The sequence below is a fragment of the Ailuropoda melanoleuca genome, chromosome 10 (assembly GCF_002007445.2).
Source record: "Ailuropoda melanoleuca isolate Jingjing chromosome 10, ASM200744v2, whole genome shotgun sequence".
Lineage (NCBI taxonomy): Eukaryota > Metazoa > Chordata > Mammalia > Carnivora > Ursidae > Ailuropoda > Ailuropoda melanoleuca.
In genome coordinates, this window is record NC_048227.1 from 50,292,091 (window position 1) to 50,313,944 (window position 21,854).

Below are 21,854 nucleotides of genomic sequence, written 5' to 3' on the forward strand. Positions count from 1 at the left end.
GCTCAGTAAACATGCAATGAGTGAGCATATGGGCATGGATTTGTAAAAGATACATAACAAAGAATAAGGAGTCATCGTGACTTGGTATCACTCACAGAGCCTAGCAGTACCCTGCAGAGAGTAAATTCTAACGAAAGATCTCTTGAATTGGTCTGGACCGGGCTAAATAGACATGGAGGACAAGAGTGGAAGACTCCAAGCACTCTTTGAGAGAGGCTGGGGATGTGCTGTTTCCACGAGCATGGAGTGATTTCTCAGGGGACGTGGAAAAGGAAACCAAGTCAAAGTGGTGTAATGGCAAGAACTATCTAAGGCAAGGTGAAAAGACTTCAGTTTGGGTCCTGCCCTGCAAATGAATGCGCATGTGACACGGAGACAATAACAACCTCTGAGGCTCTCTTGTAAGGAGGTTTCTACAACTAATTCATGGCCCAGCTACACATTGCTATGATTCTACACTTTCTCTCAAATAATCTAGGCAAGACCCATGAAGCTAAAATCCCTAGCTCTTCCTTTCCTTGAACTCTATTTCAGGAAAACATATCCTAATACCTAACACCACAGTATACACAGGCAGGGCTCACCGGAGAGCCAGACTGTAGTTGTTCCAAGTTGTTCTAAGTCTATGATCAGTCACCTGGGTAGCCCATGGCCTCAGCAGCATCGCCTGGGTAGTAGCCCATGGCCTCGGCAACAATTCATTATGTCACAACAACAAAATGGTAAACTCTGACAATATAGTTTACCTCTGCATAAATTTATATTGCTCTTATATCTACTCTGACATATGCAGATTAAATCATACTGCTGCTGTGCCTCAATCCTGATGAGTGGGGATGAGGGGCAAAGGGAGAGGGATAGAGGGGCACAATTTATTTTTACAATGACAGATAAAAAAGAACAGGTGGCTAGCAGGTCTTCTGCCCAACTGAGAACATCTGTTAACATTAAAGATCACACTTTCCCTAAGTTACTTTCCAGTAAAAAAGAACTACAACTTGAACAATTAAGCCAGATAACCAAAATGTCCCCTAATTTCTTGTTATTTTTCTTATAAGTAGCACCTGTTCACCATATTGGAGAACACTTCAAATCTGGGGAGCTTAAGAATGAAAGATAAAATTAAAATTAAAAAAATAAAATCAAAGCCCTCCCAATAAGACTAGCCAGGACATCAACACATCGATTCCGTCTTGGCCATTTTGTTTCCATAACCCACGTTGGAAAGGTAAAACCTGGGGATATTATTCCAGGGTTCCAAATCAAGTTACACCTACAAAATGTTGACTACCCAGTCATGAGCTGTCAGCCTAGAACCCAAGACTTCAAGTGGTAATGTCCATTCAAGCCCCTGTGAGAGGTACCTGGATAGAATGACTTACTTTACAACTTCACAATGAACACTGGCTCTCCATGTACTTGCCCTCCAAGCAATGCATACTAAAAAAATATGTGACTTTACACAGTCAAAACTTAATCATTCTTGAAGTAAAGATACAACCTGGTGCTATATAGGAAGAATAAATTGTAGACAAAATTTCAAACACAACTCTTTCCAGCTAAGGGTAGGGACAGGGCAACTCAGTCTTCATGTGGATAGGTCTACAGTCCATCCGTTTATTGCATTCACACTTTCAAGCCCGAAGTTTCCCTAGTCACACAGAACTACCACCAGCTGACCTTGGAACACACTTATTTGTTAGAGTCAAAAGAGATGAACAGTCCTCCCAAGTGACGCTGCAGATAAAACATGCTCATCCATTCATATGTTCTCCACCACATTTTCATTAGGCACCAAACAGTCCTCTCAAAGATTAATGGTTTTAATAAGATACTGACAACTGGGTTTCCTGTGCAGTAAGCATTCCTAACTCAGGGCATCTCCGCATTTCCTCCCAGTTACATATGTCCTACATGGTTGCTTCAATGGTAAACAGCCTCAGCAACTCTCCCCCTTTACCTCTCTGTTGAATCCACAGCATTGTAGGATTGTTTTTGCAAAAGCCATATTCAAAGAGAGTCTTTTTCAAGCCAGGTGCGTGAACTTCTCAGCACACGTTGCCATCTTTGAAGCAGTGCCTCTTTAGCCCCGCGATGCATGACCATTACCCAGCGAGTCCGTTGTGATCAGAAGCCAGGCAGTTCTGGTCGCAGCTGTAAATCTTATCACTGACCCTCCTAGCCCAAATCCACGGCCATCACCCCAGCATCTTCACCCCGTATTTCACTGGAAAATGTTCTAAGTCAACAAAAATGATGTCTTCAGAGACAGAGTGCCTTAGTAAATACAGAAACCCCAAGGGTCCATGTGCTCTACGGGGAAGGAGAGGGAGCACAGGGAAGCTACGGGAGATCCTTAAGGAACATTAAGATTCGTCCTCAGCATTGCCTTCCTCTCACAGGGCAATGGCTGAGAACACCGGAAAAGTTGCATTAGTAAAACTGCATAGAGTCTATACTGCACAAAGTGCTTTGATACCAGTAACGTGATCCTCTTCATACTTCATCTTTTCAATACATCTTGCAAGGTTTGTTTTCAAAAAGACATTACAAGCTGGCAAGCGTCTGCTTAAAAAAATCAGATCCTTTCCCCTTCACCACTATGAAACCCATCATATTCCTGAGCTTTATTCCCTTCAAATAAACCAAACACAGGCAACTTAACCCTCAGGAGTCAACAAAGGACACATTCCAGTGTGCGTTCAGGCAACGAAAGAAAGACTTCTGCAGATACACAGAATTGAAGACTGTTTGTAGCTGTTGATGATCTGTAAAAATATGTTCAAGGCTCTTTCAACAAAAGATTTCGATTCAAGCGAGATCACAGGGAAGAACGAGGACAGAGTCCTAGCTGTGCCTTTGCATGTGTTTCGTCTGCTCGCCTTTCGCGAGTGACTGTGGCTGCTGTTGGCTGGATATGGAATTCCTTTTTCCTTGGATCTTCATACGTCGGAAGAACAATCAAGAATAAAATGTTGTGGTCATGTCACAGCTCTTCCAAGAGGTTTAAAGCGCCGAATGTTACCACATGAATCCTCACAACACCCCTGTGAGGTAGGTAGGTGGAGAGTATTGTTATCCCCACCTAACAGGTGGGGGAAATGAGGCACACAAGAATTAAGGGACTTGCCCGAAATCACACAGCTAGTCACTGGCAGGACTGAGAAGAAAACTTATACTGATTAGCACCTAGCACAGTGCTTTGCACATAGTAGGTGTTCACTGAATATCTATGGATTTTATTTGAATTATCTCAACATATAATATACACACATAAAATACAAGCAGCCACCATAGAACATCTATCTGTCTCCTACATTTCTCCTGATGACCTCTCTCGCTACATCGAACCCACGCGGATGAAGGATGCTCGAGAATCCGTCTCACAACTGAGCTCTCGGGCTGAAGAGGATCTATGTAAACACGACCCATAGACAACCTATTCTTGCACCTGCTCTACCACACAATGTTAGTTTTCTAATGAAAACAAAAATGGATTTCAGGAACCATGCTGACATTTTTTTTCTTTTTTGCCTGTTTGTTTTAAATGGAGCCATCTGAATGGTTCTGTGTTCTGTTTGTACAAAAAGAAATAAGGCTGCTATAGTCCAGTTAGCTTGTCAGAAGTGTGCCAAGCACGAAGATCTCCTCCCAGCCGAGATGGATTTCTACCTGGGAAAGTGGACCAAGCCCAGGGAGTGGCAGCTCCGGCAGAAGAGGGTCAGCGAGGCTGAACATCACTTGCACTGTTCGTGGTCTGTGTAGTCATCCATGTCCACGTCAGAATCAAAGAGCGAGTGTCCAGTGAAATCTGTATCTGGGGTTCTGGAAAAACTGTTCTCTGCTCCCTCATCTTCAAAGGTCTCTGTCCTTGAGTAAAAGCTGAAATCCAGCAGAGGCGTGTGGGTTTTGCTGCCTTCGCTGCTCTCCTCAGACTCGTAGATGGTGTTGTCATCATCATGGTGCCACTCAGGCCAGAATTTCCTCCTTATCCTCTCACAGTACATGGCAAGGTTGATCAGCTCACCTGCGGGGTGGGGAGGGGGTAAGGAAAGCCAGGGTTAATTCTCAAAGGCAGCAGTCTACCAGCTAGCCGCTTGGCTTTTTGGAGAATTGGGAAGAATGGGTGGGGGAGACGTTTACAATGTTTTTCCGCAGAGGGACCATCAAATGTTTAGGTTTTCATGCACATAAGAAAGGTGAGTGGTAAAAGTTAAATTCGTGAGTGGGCTGAGTGAGATTTAGGAGAGAGTCTTATGGTGACGAGGAGAATGGGTAGCTTATCCAAAATGGCGACTAAACTACCATCATTTGGGTGTGTAAAGCATTTTATAATTTTATGTTTGCTTATCAAGAGAACTGCTGCTTCGACTGGTTCACATTTAAATTAATTTACAGCCCATGAAAATACACCAACTGTTAGCTGGGTTAAGTCAGCCAGAAGTAATTATTCGTTCCACAAATATTTGTAGTGTTATTAAGGACTGGGTACTATGCCAAGTAGTTGGAAAAAGTTATGTTAAGATGTAAATTTTGCCCTAAATAATCCTAAATAAAATGGATAACTCAGTATTGTCTATGGATGAGTGTGCCCACAGGCGCATTTAGAACAGGTATTTTTTTTTAATTTTTTTTAAATAAAATTGAACAGCTACACCCATAATTACGTTCCCACTCAATCACTGGGTTATTTCTTTTTCATGTGAATCAAAGGAACACTTCTGTTAAGTTGCTAAAATTGTCCAGGCATTCGTCTGGAACATGACACAGAATTTGACATTATTTCCTAATTCCCAATGAAAAATGAAGAGGTTGAGTTTTTGCTTTTGATCCACCAGATGGCAACATTGCTTACAAATACATAATTTGTCACTATCCCTTAACAGGATTTCATTGCCCTAAGAATATTCTTTGGATGTCTGTTTTTTAAAAGTTATATAAACATCTACTTATTATAGAGGTAATCCACGTCTTACGGCAGAAAATTAGAAAATAATACATATGCAAAAAATAAAAGAATTACCAATAATCACATCCACTGTAATAACATTTTTATGTTGTCCAGAAATGTATATACTCCTATGTACATTTCCATATATTTACACTTGCTATTTAGCATTTACTATATATTCTGTTTCTTATGCTACTCTTTCCCACTTAACAACCTATAATAAACTTCCAGTTTCACACTATCACCTTGATAACTGCACAATAGTTCATTATTCAGATGTACCATAGTTTCATTTTGTTTTTACCACATCCCCTTTTATGGCCATATAGGTTGTTTCTATATAATGGGTCTATTAATCATAGCCTTTAACTACTCTTGTTTTATTTTCTATCAAAGAAGATAATACATTCTCATTTTGGAAAATTAGAAGTCTCTATGTAAAAATGGCATAAATAGATAAGGAAGAAAACGAATTCAGATGTACCATAGTTTCATTTTGTTTTTACCACATCCCCTTTTATGGCCATATAGGTTGTTTCTATATTAATGGGTCTATTAATCATAGAAAATAAAACAAGAGTAGTTAAAGGCTATCAAAGAAGATAATACATTCTCATTTTGGAAAATTAGAAGTCTGTATGTAAAAATGGCATAAATAGATAAGGAAGAAAATGAAAGGCACCTATAAATCTCATCAACCCAAGGTCATCACAATTAACATTTTGGTGCAATTTATTTCAGCATATTTTCTATTTATTTATGGTCATTATTACTACTTCCTGTTACTTTGTATAACATTATTATATACATTTTGCCATGAAAATTTTTCAAAACTTGACTGCTGCTCTGCTTCAATAAGCACATTCCCTATAAAACATAAAGAAGCAAGTCCCCCTACTCCATGGATCCCACAAACCGGTGGCCTAATATTGGTTCCAGGTGACCATTTTCAGTTGCCTCAGATCACAACAGTTCCACCCATACTAAGAGTCCATCCTGATTGCCCCCCACTCGAGGATTTTACATGCATGCCCGGGAGCCAGAAGCCAAGGCGCCAACATCAGTGCCCTTGAAAAGATACAGACTAAACCTGCACTTAGACTCTCCCTCAGGGAAGCAGTCAGGAAACACCTCACCAGGTATTGGTGCTGGTCCCAGGACACCAAGACTTGGACAAAGCTGTGAGGCAGCCCCAAGGTGTGGGTGGGGAGGGAATACGGAAGGGGGTGATGGAAGATGGATCATGGTCACTTCACAGCAGGGTCCGAGGCAGCTGTGTTTGCCTCAATCAAGACCATTCGCTGTGAGCTGGTTAGCGAGCAGCTAAAGTCAGAATCTAGTCACAGTACTCACAGGACCTACACCATATATGGTTCTAACTGCTTCTGTGGCTGTTTTTTATACTGCCTGTTTCTTTGCTTCTTTTCCAGAACAGCTGCCCTGCCTTCTTCCTGTGTGACATGAATACCCCTTCAGTGTGCTATAATAGAAATTGATAATAATAATAATAGCAAACATGCATATAATCCTTACTGTGTACCAGGCACTGTTTGAAGTGCTTTATTCATCTGTTGAATTAGTCCTTGCAACAATCCTATGAGACAGGAACTATTATTATCCCCATCTGTCATGGGAACACTGAAGCAACAGAGAGGTTAATTAACTTGCCTAAGGTCACATAGCTAGAAAGTGGCAGAGCCAGGATTCAAACACCCACAGTCTCCAGACTCCATGCCCTTCACCACGAATCCATTCTCTCTCTCTCTCTCTCTCTCTCTCCTGATGAGCTGACAGCCTGGCTTGGTAATTAATAGCTGCACACTCCCTGTCACAGAAGATTTTCTTTCTGGGGTCTCAAGAATTATGAGGGGACAGGTGCTGCCCTTCAAAGATAATGAGTTGTCAAGAAGAAGTGATCATTCTATCATGAGGTCCAGAAAGGGACTGCTTTTGATAAGCAAAATCTGGGAGCCCACATACCCATCCTCATATCCTGCCACTGATAAAAATGGTGGAATGAAGAATGAAATTTTATGGTTGAGTTCTACCCCTGTCTGGCTTTGCCAATCCCTTCTGCGCCCAGATTCTCCATCAGCTGACCCACTCAGCACACTACCTGCCAAAAGAATAGAAATAAGTTGACAGTAGAAACAGGCTGTGTGTGTGTGTGTGTGTGTGTGCGTGTGTGTGCGTGTGTGTGTGTGTGAGTGATATGCCTGTGTTAACATAAATGCCTACGTTGAATGTGTGAACTTTGTGAAATAGAAAAACTGCATTTTTTTCAAAGTATATGCAATAATCAGATAACAATTTCATATATCAAACTGGTAAAAATTAAAATCTGATAACATCCAATGTGGAGGGTCAGGCATTATAACTACATGTCCGGTAGAATTATAAATTGCTATAACATTTTTGGAAAGCAATCCAATGTCATCTGTTGAAATTTTAAATGTACATATCTGTGGCCTAGAACTCCACTTTTATTTCTCTAGTCTACTAAAATAAAAGCACCTGTATGTAAAGATATATGTATATGGATGTCAATAGCATTGTGTCAGTAAAAAATAAAAGAAAGATGAAAATGGCCTGAATGTCCATCAATAGGGATTGATTGAATAAATTATGGTATATCAATTCTATATATTTTGCAGCTGTTACAAAGGCATGATATTTTATTAAGTGAAAAAAGCAGGTTATAAAGTAATGTGTATAATGCAATTCTATTGTTTAGCTTAAAAATAGTAAAAACAAACCAAAACTACTATATACACATATGTAAATTTGCACGAGAAAGAAAGGCATAGAAAGAGTCATTCCAAATTCTTAATATTGGTTATTCCATGGGGGCAATATCAGACATGGATGAGGGGGAAGTCATAAATCTTTTAAAATATTCCTATATAATTCAACTTATTATGACAATCATGTATTTTTAAATTTAAAGTTCCAATAAAGTACATTAGTGAAATACTAATGAGTGATTAGTGATATGCTCAGACAGCTTGAGAGGCTGTTTATCAGAAAGCCAAATGGTCCTCGACCCAGAGGTCACCCCCAAAAAGAATAAAGAGCTTTTCTCTTAGAGTTTCTCCAAATGGAAATATCCTCCGCTGCTCTTTGAAAGAAAAAGTGGCTCATTTCATTTTCCTGTATCACTGCAATTTCTCTAATATTCAAAAACATTTTGTACAATGTGACACTGAAAACGTTGTCAACCAGCCCCAGAACCCAGGAGTCTGTTTCTCCCAGCTGCCAATCGCGCAGCAGGAATGAGAGTGAGGGAGAAGCGAGGAGGGAGCTCGCCAGCATGGCCCAGACCACCTGCCCAGCCCCCAGTCATGAACCAGCCAGTTTTTGGAAAACGTGGGGCCGGCACCCACACACCCTCATCATCTACAGGCAGTTCTTCGGCACCTCCCTGCTGCAGGCCTGTGTGAGGTGCTTACCCCACAGAGAGCCCGTGCTTGCTCTCTTCAGCATTCTGCCACACGGCAGGGCGGGCACGGAGCATGTCCTCTTCAGAGAAGGTAGAAACAAACTTGAATGGTGTGATGAGGACACCACCTTCCCCTCATGTCCTTGAAGCTAAAGGGTACTCACTCATAGATCCCAAAATACAAATACCCACAAAGTCACCTGAGCCAGCCTCTCCCCGAGCCCTGAATGACCCACAGCCACCTCTTCCTGAACTTTCCAGATGGAGAACAGTAAGTGTGGGGGCGGGGATAGTCTCAACGGTTTCTCAAAGATATCCAGCATTTTTTCCACTTCTCAAACAATCATATAATAAGCAAAAAGGACATCCAAGAGAAATAAATAACTGTTGGAATAAAGTTTTTCAGAAGCACACAGAAGGTGTGGTTCTCACAGCTTCCGAAAAAGAGCATCAGGTTGTGTGGCTCTGCCGTGGCACTCCCAGGAGGGGGGACCCGCTGCACAACACCTGCCCTCCCGCCGCTTCTGTTCCACTTTTCTGGCCTCTGCCGTTCCCCGTGCCTGTTTCAAAGAGTGCCCAGATCCACACGCAATTCTCCAAGAAGGACACTCTCAACAAAATGTACATGACGAACTTGATGATAGTAACGCTAAGATTTTTTTAACTGTAAAAATGGCAAAAATTTCAAAATAAATATTCAATCCTAATTGAGGAATAAAATTTGAGGGGCTTTCAGACATTGCTCATAAGCATACGCACTGCTACAAGTCTTTCTAGAAAGCAACTTAGCCATACAGACCAAGAGCTTAGACCTTTTGAGGTAGAAATTCCCCAACTAGAAATTTGGCTTAAGGAAATAGCCAGAGATAAGCAAGAATATATATTTATACAATATTCACTATAGAACAGTAGTTTAAAAAATTATGTGAAACAAGCCACAAGTCCAGAAAAAGAAGATTAATCACATCAATACAATGTAGCCATAGGATAGGCTATGACCCAACTGCTAAATATGTTGTTTTAAGGCATATTTAATGACAAGGGAAACGGCCATGACACATAGTTAATTAAAACTATACGTTTATAACTGTATCAACATCGTGATCCCAATTTTTGAAAATACACACATACATGTACTTGATGAAAGATGAGAACACAAACCACAATATTAACAGTAGTTCTCTGTAGGTGACAGGGGGCACAAGTTATATTTTTTAATTTTTCTGTCTTTTCTAAATTCTCTCCAGCAAGGATATAATATAATATTTCATATATCTACATCTATAATACACAAACACCTAAGTATATTTTAAGAATTGCTGAATATTCGAAGTCTGTCATCTTACCTAAATTAAGGAAAATTTCTCACTAGTTCAGATGGCTCCAGTGTACTATGCAGCTAGATATCGTACCTAGGACCAAAAGCTAATATTATATACATATACACTCACACACTCACACATGTGGCAAGGCCGACAGTGCTCTGGCTGTTCCAAAGCTAAGGCAGAAAACTGCCTGATCCAAGCATTCCCGCTCCTGGATTTGAGCCAGTTCTAAAGCATACAGGTGCTTTGTTTTTCTGCGTGTCCTTCCTCTTGTTACTTCTTGGGAAAGACTCCACCACAGAAAGAGCAAAGGCAGAGAAAGAAGTACAGACCAAAGTAGTAGTTTGCCTGTCTATTAGCAGCTACAACCAGAAGGTTTGGAAGGGCATGGAACCAATGACCAAGATGAGATTAGAGACCCTCTGTGGACTCTAATGATTCATGCTACACCAGTCCCCAGGGAGAGCTGGAAGCTGCTAACTTGTTTAAGAACCAAAGTACATGCAACTATGTGCCAAAGTCCCTCGCAGACGATGGTGTCAGATTCCCCCAAATGTGTGGGACTCAAAATCAATCCTCCAAAAAGGCTGACCCATTTCTTTAAAAAGAACACTAAATGTCTCAAGTCCTTCCAGGAAGTAAAAGTGAAAAGGGCAAAGTCATAAATAATTTAACAAAAGATGCCTCATTCCTGCAAGAAGGGATTCTATAGAACTTGATAGTTCTACTCATAATGGACACCTAAATGGTTCTGACTAATAACAGATGACATCAGCTCTTTGTGTGTGTGTGTGTGTGTGTACATGCACACACACACTTGGGTACAAATATAAGCGTGTACAAATGAGTGTGTACGGGGTTTGTGTGTATAGAAGTATGTGAGATGTGGCAGTATGTGTGCTCATAGGTGTGTAAGAGTGGTGTGCTAGGGAAAGGGAGGGAGGGAGTAGGAAGTAACAGGAATAGAGTGTAGATATAAAACACACTTCAAAATGAACTAAAGGGAACCAAAACATTTTAGATGATTAAAATGAAGGGAGACTATTAATTTTAAATGCTACAAACATCACCAATAAGAACAATTTAGGTAATTTCCAACACATTGCAAGACAAGAAACATCTCTATGCTGATCATATAGGAAATTAAATATCAGTCCATAGTGTCCCTAGCCTCACTCAGCTGAAGTTCTGGAAGACCTTCAGACAATGCCTGATCCATTCCAATGAAGTTTGGTAACGTGTCTGAAGCCCCATCCCCACCAACAGGAGGATCTGGAGAATGATTCCTCCTGTCCTTAGCATGGTCTGAGCCTCTGGGCATGCACATGAATATACATACATACACACACAGTAATACAGCCTTCACCAACCTTCCTATCCACCCACCTGTGACCACCACACATGAGTGTTCACCTGCCTCAGTTTCTTGTATGATTCTGCCTTGCTTGGTTCCAACCATCCATCCATCAACATTAAAAACATTCTATATGCTGTTCACTGGTGATCTCATCTACACCCCCAACCTTCTCAGTTGGGGCTTAAATACCTTGGTCAAATCTGTCACTCCCCTTCCCAAACCCAAATATTAGACTTTGATCCCAATATCCCCAGGCCCCAGGCACTTGCTTAGGTACTTCCTCAAATTGGAGATGACTCGGGGCACCTTGGTTAAATGTCTGCCTTCAGCTCAGGTCGTGATCCCAGGGTCCTGGGATCAAGCTCTGCATCAGGCTCCCTGATTAGTGGGGAGTCTACTTCTCCCTCTCCCTCTGCCCCCATGCCCTCACTCCTGCACTCTCTCTGCTCTCTTTCTCTCAAATAAATAAAATCTTTAAAAAAAAAAAATTGGAGATGACTCTATACAGTTCCCATTCACCAACACAGGGGAAGCCTCTCCCGGAGGCCCAGCTTCCCTGTACATCCCACCCCTTCAGTCTGCCCCCCAACACATGCATACACCAAGATCTGGTCTCTTGACATCAACCCACGTTGAGCTTACCTTCCCTGGCCCCTTGCCAACATGACTTTTACTCTTGGCTTACCACCCCTACCTCCACCCCACACATACAGTCATTCATCCCCTAGGTCTGGTCCTATTCATCCCCACTTCAGCCCCTCCAGTCCATAATGTAATTCTGGCAGGCCTTACAGCCAAGACCATACTACAAAGACACGAGATTGTGTTTCTTTGGCCAAAATATACAACAATTACTACTACTAATAGTAATAATACTAACATTTTACATAGTATCAGACATAAAACATTTATTGACACTTCCCCCACTTTTCACAATCTTGAACTTACTAGCTCTACTACTCTCAGTGTATGATCTACAGATACCCACTGGAAAGGAGAAAAGAATGTTTTGAACTCAAATGATGTAGAAACATAGGTACTTATACCCACATGTGAAATATGTGAGACCAGTTCAGACTCAAAAACAGCATCAAGATGGTCAGTGAGGCCATCAGCCTCAGCCCACCCTGTTTGCTGCCGCACTAGATCAGAAAGTGGCGAGGCGTGGCACCAACGTCCCAAGGAAATTAAGGAAGACCAGCAAAACAAGGGCACTAGGGGGAATCCAAGCCTTGTATCAACAAGTATTAGTCCACTATGTAAGGAGCTGGTGTAGTACACAGTACAATTTGTGTCAACTTTATTGAGAACATAGTCTAGGCAAGAGGGCATGTGAGAAGCCCGGTCTCTCCTCAATCCCCACACATTCAGAGCATAATAAACTGACCCCAGCCCTGGACACCACAGCCTGGTGTCTCCATAAAGCACACTCAAGTTCACAGGCATTGGCCTAGAATTCTCCATTGTGTTATCCCTACCCTTCACCCCACAGTAACTCCTAAAGGCTTGAAGAGGTTTGTAGGGCTTGCCTTTGATCAGCCGCTCTGGTCTTGTCCCAGGTAAGGTCCACATTGCCTGTGCCAAGTGTCCAAAGACAGTGGCGTCGAGAGTAGAAAGCTTGGGCCCCATGATGTACTTCTTATCACCTGCAGCAGACAGAGCAGAGAGGTCATTGGGCTGGCCTGCACTGCCCCATGTAGTCACCATGGCATTCAGCACACTCAAATTATAGGTTCATTTAATTGTGTGTCAAAAGCTTTGCAAATTTAAAATGCATGCAATCCCTTTTTCTTAAAAAAAAAAAAAGAAAGAAAAAGAAAGAAAGAAAAAGAAAGAAAGAAAAAGAAAGANCATTTAATTGTGTGTCAAAAGCTTTGCAAATTTAAAATGCATGCAATCCCTTTTTCTTAAAAAAAAAAAAAAGAAAGAAAAAGAAAGAAAGAAAAAGAAAGAAAGAAAGAAAAAGAAAGAAAGAAAAAGAAAGAAAGAAAGAAAGAAAGAAAGAAAGAAAGAAAGAAAGAAAGAAAGAAAAGTAAAACAAATTAATTTGTGATGGATCAACCCATACAATAGCAAAACNAGGAAAAGAAAGGAAAAGAAAGGAAAAGAAAGGAAAAGAAAGGAAAAGAAAGGAAAAGAAAGGAAAAGAAAGAAAGAAAGAAAGAAAAGTAAAACAAATTAATTTGTGATGGATCAACCCATACAATAGCAAAACGGGAGAAACTGGAAACATATCAAGAAAAGCAGGTAAGGGAGGGTTCACAGGGAAAAAGGAGATCTGATCACCCACAGACCTCTGGCGGCACCTCCTTGTCTCGAATTCTAGTAATTAAAACTTGAGATGCCTGAGAACAGCTGGAAATTTGCTTAACCCGTCTCAAAAATAACCCACACCAAGCACACTAACCTCAGCTCTTATTTTATTAAATTAATACACCACCTCAGGAAAAACTCAAGAAGCCTAAGCTACGTGGCAAGGTTTTCCATGCTGCACCATGGTCTTGGCAATATTTTCACCACCGAGCACGAGCGTCCACAGGAAGCACTACAGCAAGAGAAACTATGAAATTACAGGCCCAGCCCTGCGATTGGGCTCTCGCACAACGACGTGTCACACTGCGGCTCCCATCTCTCCTTTCCCATCACTACTGAACTACTTCAGTCCTCATCACCTGGACCATCCTATCTGACCTATTAAAATTGTCTCAGGTCATCTCCCGAGCCACTGTCAGGCGCTGCACCAAACAGAGGCAACACAGGTGGAACTGGATCAACCTCATTCGTGTCCTAGCAACAGCATTATTCACTGTGGGAGCCTGGTCAGTACCTAACCTCTCAGAGCCACAGTTTGCCCATCTGAAAAATGGGGATGATAGTAACAGTGCTCATTTCTCAGGGCTATTGCGAGGATGAATGGCATCATGCACATGAAACACTTGGCACCACGTGTCGGTACCTCGAGCATTGGCTTTCATGATAGCAGCCCCTCCATTTCTCCAGCCCATTCCATAACCCACCTGACTTAAATCACTACAGTACTCCTCTCACCATGTCACTCCCCTTCACAAATACCGTTAATGGGCTATGAAATGGGTTATGAAAAAAAGTCCAAACTCAGAATTCAAGGCTCATTATGCTTTACCTCCAACCCATGTTCTGACTTTCTCTGCCGCTCCTCCCTTACTCTAGCAAATCTAGGGAACACTTCCCATTCCCCTGCATACTTCATGCTTCCCAAGGTCACATCTTTGCCCAGGCTATGCCCATCCCTTTCCCTGCCCCCCACAACCTGTATGTGCTCCCCACTTCTCTCCATCTGGTAAATTCTATCCATCCTTCGAGGTCCAGCATGAGCCTCCTTCCAAAGCTTTCTCTATCTGGTGGTAATGGGACTCTTCAGTTCAACAGCCTTGTGTTCAAATGTTGCTGTTACACATAGGACCTTGTAGGACTGTAAGGCCTTTTATGCCTACTAACCGCAATTTCTTGAACCATAAAATGGGAAGAACTGCTGGTTGTTTAGGAATTGCTGGTTGTTGGGTATTGCTGATGAAAAGTGAGGTGACTTGAGAAGAGTACACAGCAGAGAGGTCTTGCCTCTTCCATACTGTGCTATGTGCTGGTTGGTTTCTGTTTGTTTGTGCATTTTATCTTTCCAATGAAATGGTAAGTTCTTTGAAAGTAAGAATAATTTATTTTTATTAAATAAATTCTAATGCAATGTTTAGTACATACATACCAGGCATGGTTCTAAATGCTGTATTCCACAAATATCTACCCATTTCACTGTTTTCAAATGGCAAGCTGACAAAACTAACTATCTGATGACTGCATATAAACAAGCTAGAAGGAGAAATGGCTGGAGCTGGGAATGCCAGTTAACAGACCAACAGAGCACAATATGAGCCTATAGATACGTATCAAATCAACATTTTGTAGACCTTAAACTTACATAATATTTTATGTCAATTATATTTCAATTTTAAAAATAAGTTGAAAACAACAACAACAAAAAAAAAAGGAGCAGGAGATTATCTTTAAAAAAATCATTTCTACTCTATATTCCACAGGGACAAGGAATACCCTACAATATGCTGAACCTAACCAAACTGTCTACTCGGGTGAGGACAAGCAAGTTGGCCATACCTGGACAAAAATAACAAAGCAAACCTGGGTAAATCATTTCTTCTCAAGAGGGTCAGTTATTTTCTTGGGGTGCCTATGTGGCTCAGTCGGTTAAGCATACGACTCCTGGTTTCAGCTCAGATCATGGTCTCAAGGTCGTGAGATCGAGCCCCGCCTCAGGCGCTGTGCTGAGTGCAGAGTCTGCTCAAGATTCTCTCTTTCTGAGGTGCCTGGGTGGCTCAGTCCATTAAGCATCTGCCTTTGGCTCAGGTCATGATCCCGGGGTCCTGGGATGGACCCCTGCATTGGGCTCCTTGTTCAGAGGGGAGCCTGCTTCTCCCTCTGCCCCTCCCCCTGCTTGTGCTCTCTCTCTCTCTCTCTGACAAATAAATGAATAAAATCTTTAAAAAATACATATATAATTATTTGAATCCATACATCAACTAGTGCATAGACTATTCAGCCAGAATTTCTCATTTGGTATCAGAACATTAACACTGAAAGCTCCTGGATTTAGTTAGTAATAGAACCAGACTAAGAAGGCTGGCTCCCAGGTCTTCAGCACTCTGGCCTCGGGCTCCTTACTCTGTAATAGAGCAGTTCATCATCTCAGAGATAAACACCCCCTGGAGGGTTGAGCTGTGATCATTTACCAAAAACAATGCTTTAGAGAGGAAGAAATATGGAATTTAGAAAAAAAGAAAGAAAAGAAGTCTAGGGCTTCTTAAAGGTGCTTCCAAAAAAAACTGATGAAATTTAGTATTTGTGGAAAATGTTGAATGGTAGATACAAAATCACAAGCGTATACACACACACACAACAGTTATAAATTTAAAGAATATCAAAATATACTCTTATCAAAAAGTCCTCAAGTGCCAAATGGCAGGAAGATTTTTAAAAACTTTTTATTTGAAATGATTTTAGACTTACAGAAAAGTTGCAAAAATAGCAGAGCTCCTGTATACCCCTCAACCGGCTTCTCCCAATATCAACATTTTATACAACCACAGTCCGTGTATCAAACTAAGAAATTAGCATGAGTACAATACTATTAACTGCACTATAGACTCCATTCACATCTTATTCATTTTTCAACTAATGCCCTTTTGTGTTGCAGGATCCAATCTAGGATCCCACATTGCTTGTAGGTGTCACGTATCCTTATTCTCTCCTCCAATCTGTAAATTCCTCTTTCCTTGGCTTGCATAACCCTGACACTTTTAAATACTGGTCAGTTATTTTCTACGGCGTTCATTAATTTGAGTTTGCCTAAGGTTTTTTATGCGTCCATGTGACTGGGCCACGGAGTGCTAAGTTATTTGGCCAAACATAACTCCAGGTGTTTTTGTGAGGGTGTTTTGGATGAGGTTAACATTTCAGTGGCAGACTGTATATCACAGATTACCCTCTCTAATGTGGGTGGGCCTCATCCAATTTGTTGAAGGCCTTAATTTAAAAAAAAAAGGGGGATGGGACGCCTGGGTGGCACAGCAGTTAAGCGGCTGCCTTCGGCTCAGGGCGTGATCCCGGCGTTACGGGATCGAGCTCTACATCAGGCTCCTCCGCTATGAGCCTGCTTCTTCCTCTCCTACTCCCCCTGCTTGTGTTCCCTCTCTCAATGGCTGTCTCTATCTCTGTCGAATAAATAAATAAAATCTTTTTAAAAAATAAAAATNAGGCTCCTCCGCTATGAGCCTGCTTCTTCCTCTCCTACTCCCCCTGCTTGTGTTCCCTCTCTCAATGGCTGTATCTATCTCTGTCGAATAAATAAATAAAATCTTTAAAAAAAATAAAAATAAAAAAATTTTAAAAATTTTAAAAATTTAAAAAAAGCGGGGGGCTGACTCTCCCCAGAGTAAGGGAGAATTCCTTCTGCCTTCAAAGGGGAACGTGGGCTTTTTCCGGTCTTTGGACTCTCAAAGCTGAAACATCAGCTCTTTCTGGGTGTGGAGCCTGTTGACATTGGACTGAACCACACCGTCAGCTCTCCCGGGTCTCCAGCCTGCGGACTCACCCTGCAGATCTTGGGACATGCCAGCCTCTATAACTGCAGGAGCCAATTCCTTATATTACATTTTTATACTAAATATATACATCCCGAATATATATGTATGTATTTACATATATCTTATTGGTCTGTTTCTCTAAGGAAACCTGACTAATACACCTTCTCGGGGCATCCTATCAGAGGGTCCCTAACGTCCATGTGTCTTATCGCTGGGGATGTTAACCTTGAATATGTGGTAAAGGTGGTGCCCGTGAGGTTTCTTCACTGTAATGGCCTACTTTTCCTTTGCAACTAATAATCTTGGCTGAGATCTTTTGAAATTGTATGCATATCGTGTTTCTCTGCAAACTCTGGCCCACTGATCAGCACCCACTGGTGGATGTTTTCTGAGACAATTATTACTAAGATGTTTGCCTCATCAGGATTTTCTATTTTCCTTCTACATGTATTGATTAGAATTCTACTATTCCCTACATCCCCCATTTACTCATATATTCAATTATTTATTTATGCAAGTATGTATTCATCAATACTGATTTTACTCTATGGCTTATAACCCAATACTTTCATTACATATTTTATCGCTCAAATTGTTCTAGCTTTGGCCTTTTGGGCATTGGCAGGAAGTAATTTTAAGAGGGAAATTGAATTAAGATTTGACTCTGCTGAGAGACAAAGAGGCCAGGCTAAGGTCTCAAGACTGCAGCACTCCCAGCTTTCACCAAGTGGTCCCAGATCTTGCGGCCAGACGTTGCAAAAGCAAAACACTAAGGGCACTTTTGAAGGGCACTGAAGGAACAGGCTTGGGGGACGAGGCAAATCAAGCTTCATTTTCAGCAGGTAAACAATCCCCTCTGGCTTCTATAGGGAGGGACAGAAGCAGCTAAGAGATACCGGAGCACCCATGACTCCCTGCCAGCCTCCAGGTTGGGAGTGTGGACCAGAACCACTGGTGAGGGCAAATGAAGGCTGCAAATACCAGAAACCCCAGGAGGGGAGGGAGAGCAGACTCCCTGAGGGATGCTCCACCAGAGACCAGTGTCCAAGTAGCCAGAACAGCTCCGTGATGGTGCAGAGCCCTCCTGACCATGAGGGCAAGCCCACAGCACAGGAGAGTGTGAAGTACATCCAACCAGTGAAGGCAGAGGGGGCTTCAGGGGCCCAGGCTGATTTCACAGAACTCCATGCCTGAATGTTCAAGTGGCCATTAGGGAGCAGAGACCAGTGAGGAAATGCAAGGACAGTGACCAAACAGCCAGGGGAGAAGGGCCATGGAGAAGAGCCCACGGCAAGGGCAGTAAGAGTTGGCTTCACAGAAAGCTAGGGAATACTAGCTGGTCCTGGATGTTTCTAGAATCTGATCCTACTTCTCTTGGGTGGTTTGGACAGCTCTTGTCCATGGCAAAAGCCATGATACAGATGCAGTAACCACTGAGACACCCAAGGAGGACCACAAATTGAGTGGGGAGTGCTAAATCAAGAATAACAAAAACATTCCAGAGCCCTAAAGGATATTTGTTCTTTGTACTTCAGACTTGAGCTGTGATTGGATTTTACAAGATCACTGGTCAAAATCTTAACTGACCCCATTAATCCAAGGCTGCTTCTCCTGACCTCCAAGCCTGATCCGGCTCTTGCCACGCTATCTGCTTCTCCTATCATTGGGCAGCAACACGGGGCTGACCAGGAGACACCAGGGCACAACACAGATGAGAGTACATGGAAGAAGATGGAGCATGTCGGCCAGCTTCTTCACCCCCATTAAGGACTGACTGAGGTGATGGGTGGGAGAGGAGGGCAAGGGGTGAATATGGAGAGCAAAGCCACATAGCTCTCCAGGGAGAACTAAATCAACATGGAGTCTCAGAAGAATGGTCAGAATCCAAGCCTGATGATTCAGGACAAACAGAGAACAAACTGTGGAGTTAGTTGAAGCAAGCCATGTTTGGTGAGCAGGGGAACCAAGGGAAGAGGAGAAAAGAAGAGAGCAATAATGGGTCTTAAAAGTCCCACTTAGAGGGTGGGACCATGTAACAGCACAACTAAGAAAGTACTCCCGATTTTAGGATGTTGGCCTTGTGCCTGGCTCTCAGCCTCCTCTCCTTGGGGAGGATGCGTGAGAGCTGACAGCTGCTAACTTTCCCCAATCCCAGGCAGGACGAGCCAAGGTCTAGCTGGCATGAATGCTCTACTTTAGTCAAACATACTGGGTGTTTATCCCATCCCCCTGGCCTCAAATAACGTCCTCTTACCCAACCTAAACCTTCCCATCAGGCTCAGATCAAGTCCTCCCTCCTCCACTCTGCAAGGACCAATACACGGTCAGTCCTGGTGTACAAGTTCCTCTCACTACCCACTCCTCTGCTAAACCCCAAAGGCACAAGCGCTTAGAGCAAGGCTGCACAGAGAACAGTCTGAGCCCATCAGCATCACAGATTTTCAGGTCCCATCTACTGAATTATAATGTCTGGGAGTGGGACTAGAAAATCTGTGTTTTAACAAGCTTTCAGGTCAGTAAAACTCACCTGCAGAGTCTGCAGTTCTTGGGCCATATTTCAAATAGCACCGTTTGAGGTGCAACTTTACCATCTTTGTTAACTAACTAAATTTAAATAAAAACTTGAAAAAAAATTAAAAACAAATAGCACTGTTCCAAGTGACTCTTGTCATGCCAGAGTTGGGAAGTATTGGTCTGGACTAGATCAGTGGTCTTAAATACAAGCATGCATCATAATCACCTGGAGGCCTTTTTAAAAACACCGATTGATGCCCCCACATCCCTGCAGGAATTTCTGATTCAGCAGGTATGGAGTGGGACTTAAGAATGCATTTCTACAGGGCGCCTGGGTGACTCAGTCAGTAAAGCATCCAACTCTTAATCTCAACTCAGGTCTTGATCTCAGGGTTATGAGTTCAAGCCCTGCACTGGGCTCCATGCTGGGCATGGAGACTACTTAAAAAAAAAAATGCAGTTCTAAAAGATCCCAGATAATGCTGATGTTGCTGGTCCAGGGACCACCCTTTGAGAACCACCGATCTGGCGCACCATTAGGTAATTCACACGTGCTATCTCATAGTCTGATTTGTGTGTATGCGCTATCTCCCCAAGTAGTTTTTCAGCTTCTTTGAAGGCAAATAACCCTCAGTTTTACTTTTCTGTCCACTGGGCACCTATCACAGTAGAAATTGTGAATTAGGTGATAATAGCCTTAATTATGTGTGATCTCTGTCCTTTCTTAAAATGGCGAGCTATTGTAAGTATTAGAAAATAGAATAATGTGGGAGTACTTTGCAAACCGAAAGTGCTATTTTAACATTAGAAATGATCTTCTACTCATCATCAGTAATCAGAACAAGTACTGACCATGGACAGAACCAGTCCAACATCTCTCTCAGGGTAGAAATCCCTTCTCCCACTTCCCTCCACATACTTTCCAGCCCCAACCCTGCTAGAGACATCTCTATCACTTCTTGAGCAGGACAGACTAGTCTATGGTTAGACAGTTCCTTACAAGGAGACAAAATATGACTCCTTAGAACTCCCATCACTGATCCCCGTTCTTTCCTGCAGGATCACACAAAGAATTTATGGCCATATTTACTCTACCTGCTCCTAGGAAAGAAAATCTCCCCTAACATACTTCTAAGTAAAAGCTGACCACGTGCACCTATATCACTATGGAATCGTGGGTAGAAAGTTTACTTCAGGGCTTTGGAAATAGCTGCAGAAATGAACCTCTGACTCACATCTGTTCCCTCCTTTACTAATTTTGTTCCCATTTTCCACTGGTCACTGTCAACTCTGCTTCTGCCATTTCACTAAATTTCCTATACATGGCAGAAAAGAAAGGGCTTTGCTAGAAAAAGTAAGTTCAAGAGAGAAATTAAAGAAAATGGTCAAATTTTCAAGTACTCATCTTTCTATTAGTCTAAGAAATAAAGAGTAATTGTGTATTTCAACTATGGGATTCCTTATACTTGAGCACTGATATGACTTATAAGCAGAGAATTCCAGTGAAGTCAAAGAGGGCATCACCCATGTTTCTAGTCTCCTTCTCTTACCTTTAATTAACTGGGAATTTGAGAAAAATTGGGAAACAAAGATTTTTCAGCACTTTCCCCAAGGACAGCACAAGTCACAGCATCTTACCAGCCAACCTTCAAAGAACACACATTAAATTCTTTTTCTGCATGTGAATCTCCAAGAGAGCAAAGCTAGGAAAAGGAAAAGGAAAAATAAAATCTACTTTCTGTTCTCTCTTACACCCCTCATCAGGCTCTTTGTCAGGCCACTTCCTTTAAAGAGCTCTTGTTCCTATTCCCAGCATATTCTAAAAATTACTGTGTACGTGATTCTTTCAGTTACGGGGGAGAAAGGGGTTGCTATCTTATGTGAGGTTATTAACCATTGGAAGACACACCAGAAGAAGCACCTAAATTTAATCCTTCCTTAGACTTAATTTTTGGAAAGCAATCAGATACTCCTGCAATTAATTTTCTGTAAGATTTTCTGAAAGAACCCACAGAAAGAATTTTTCTCAGCTTGCATGAACTATCTTAACCCTGTCCCCACTGACCAAAACCAATCACCTCACCTCTTTCTCTTTGCTGATGTCCCAGCTCTTCAGATTCCCTAGGACGAGACAGGA

At 42.1% G+C, this 21,854-nt stretch overlaps 1 protein-coding gene across 4 annotated transcripts in view; it reads right to left on the reverse strand.

The window, feature by feature from the left end:
* FAXC (failed axon connections homolog, metaxin like GST domain containing) overlaps window positions 1-21,854 on the reverse strand; it is a 78,160-nt gene that overhangs the window by 2,850 nt on the left and 53,456 nt on the right. For 3 of the 4 annotated variants that reach the window (XM_034670885.1, XM_034670884.1, XM_034670883.1), the window contains 2 exons: window positions 12,602-12,718; window positions 1,681-4,027 (listed from right to left, as the gene is read on the reverse strand). In XM_034670885.1, the coding sequence (XP_034526776.1) occupies window positions 3,738-4,027; window positions 12,602-12,718 (407 nt within the window). In that variant the 3' untranslated portion in view covers window positions 1,681-3,737. Of the gene's footprint in view, window positions 1-6; window positions 4,028-12,601; window positions 12,719-21,854 lie in introns of those variants that run through there. The other variant, XM_019802555.2, reaches the window with a different exon arrangement.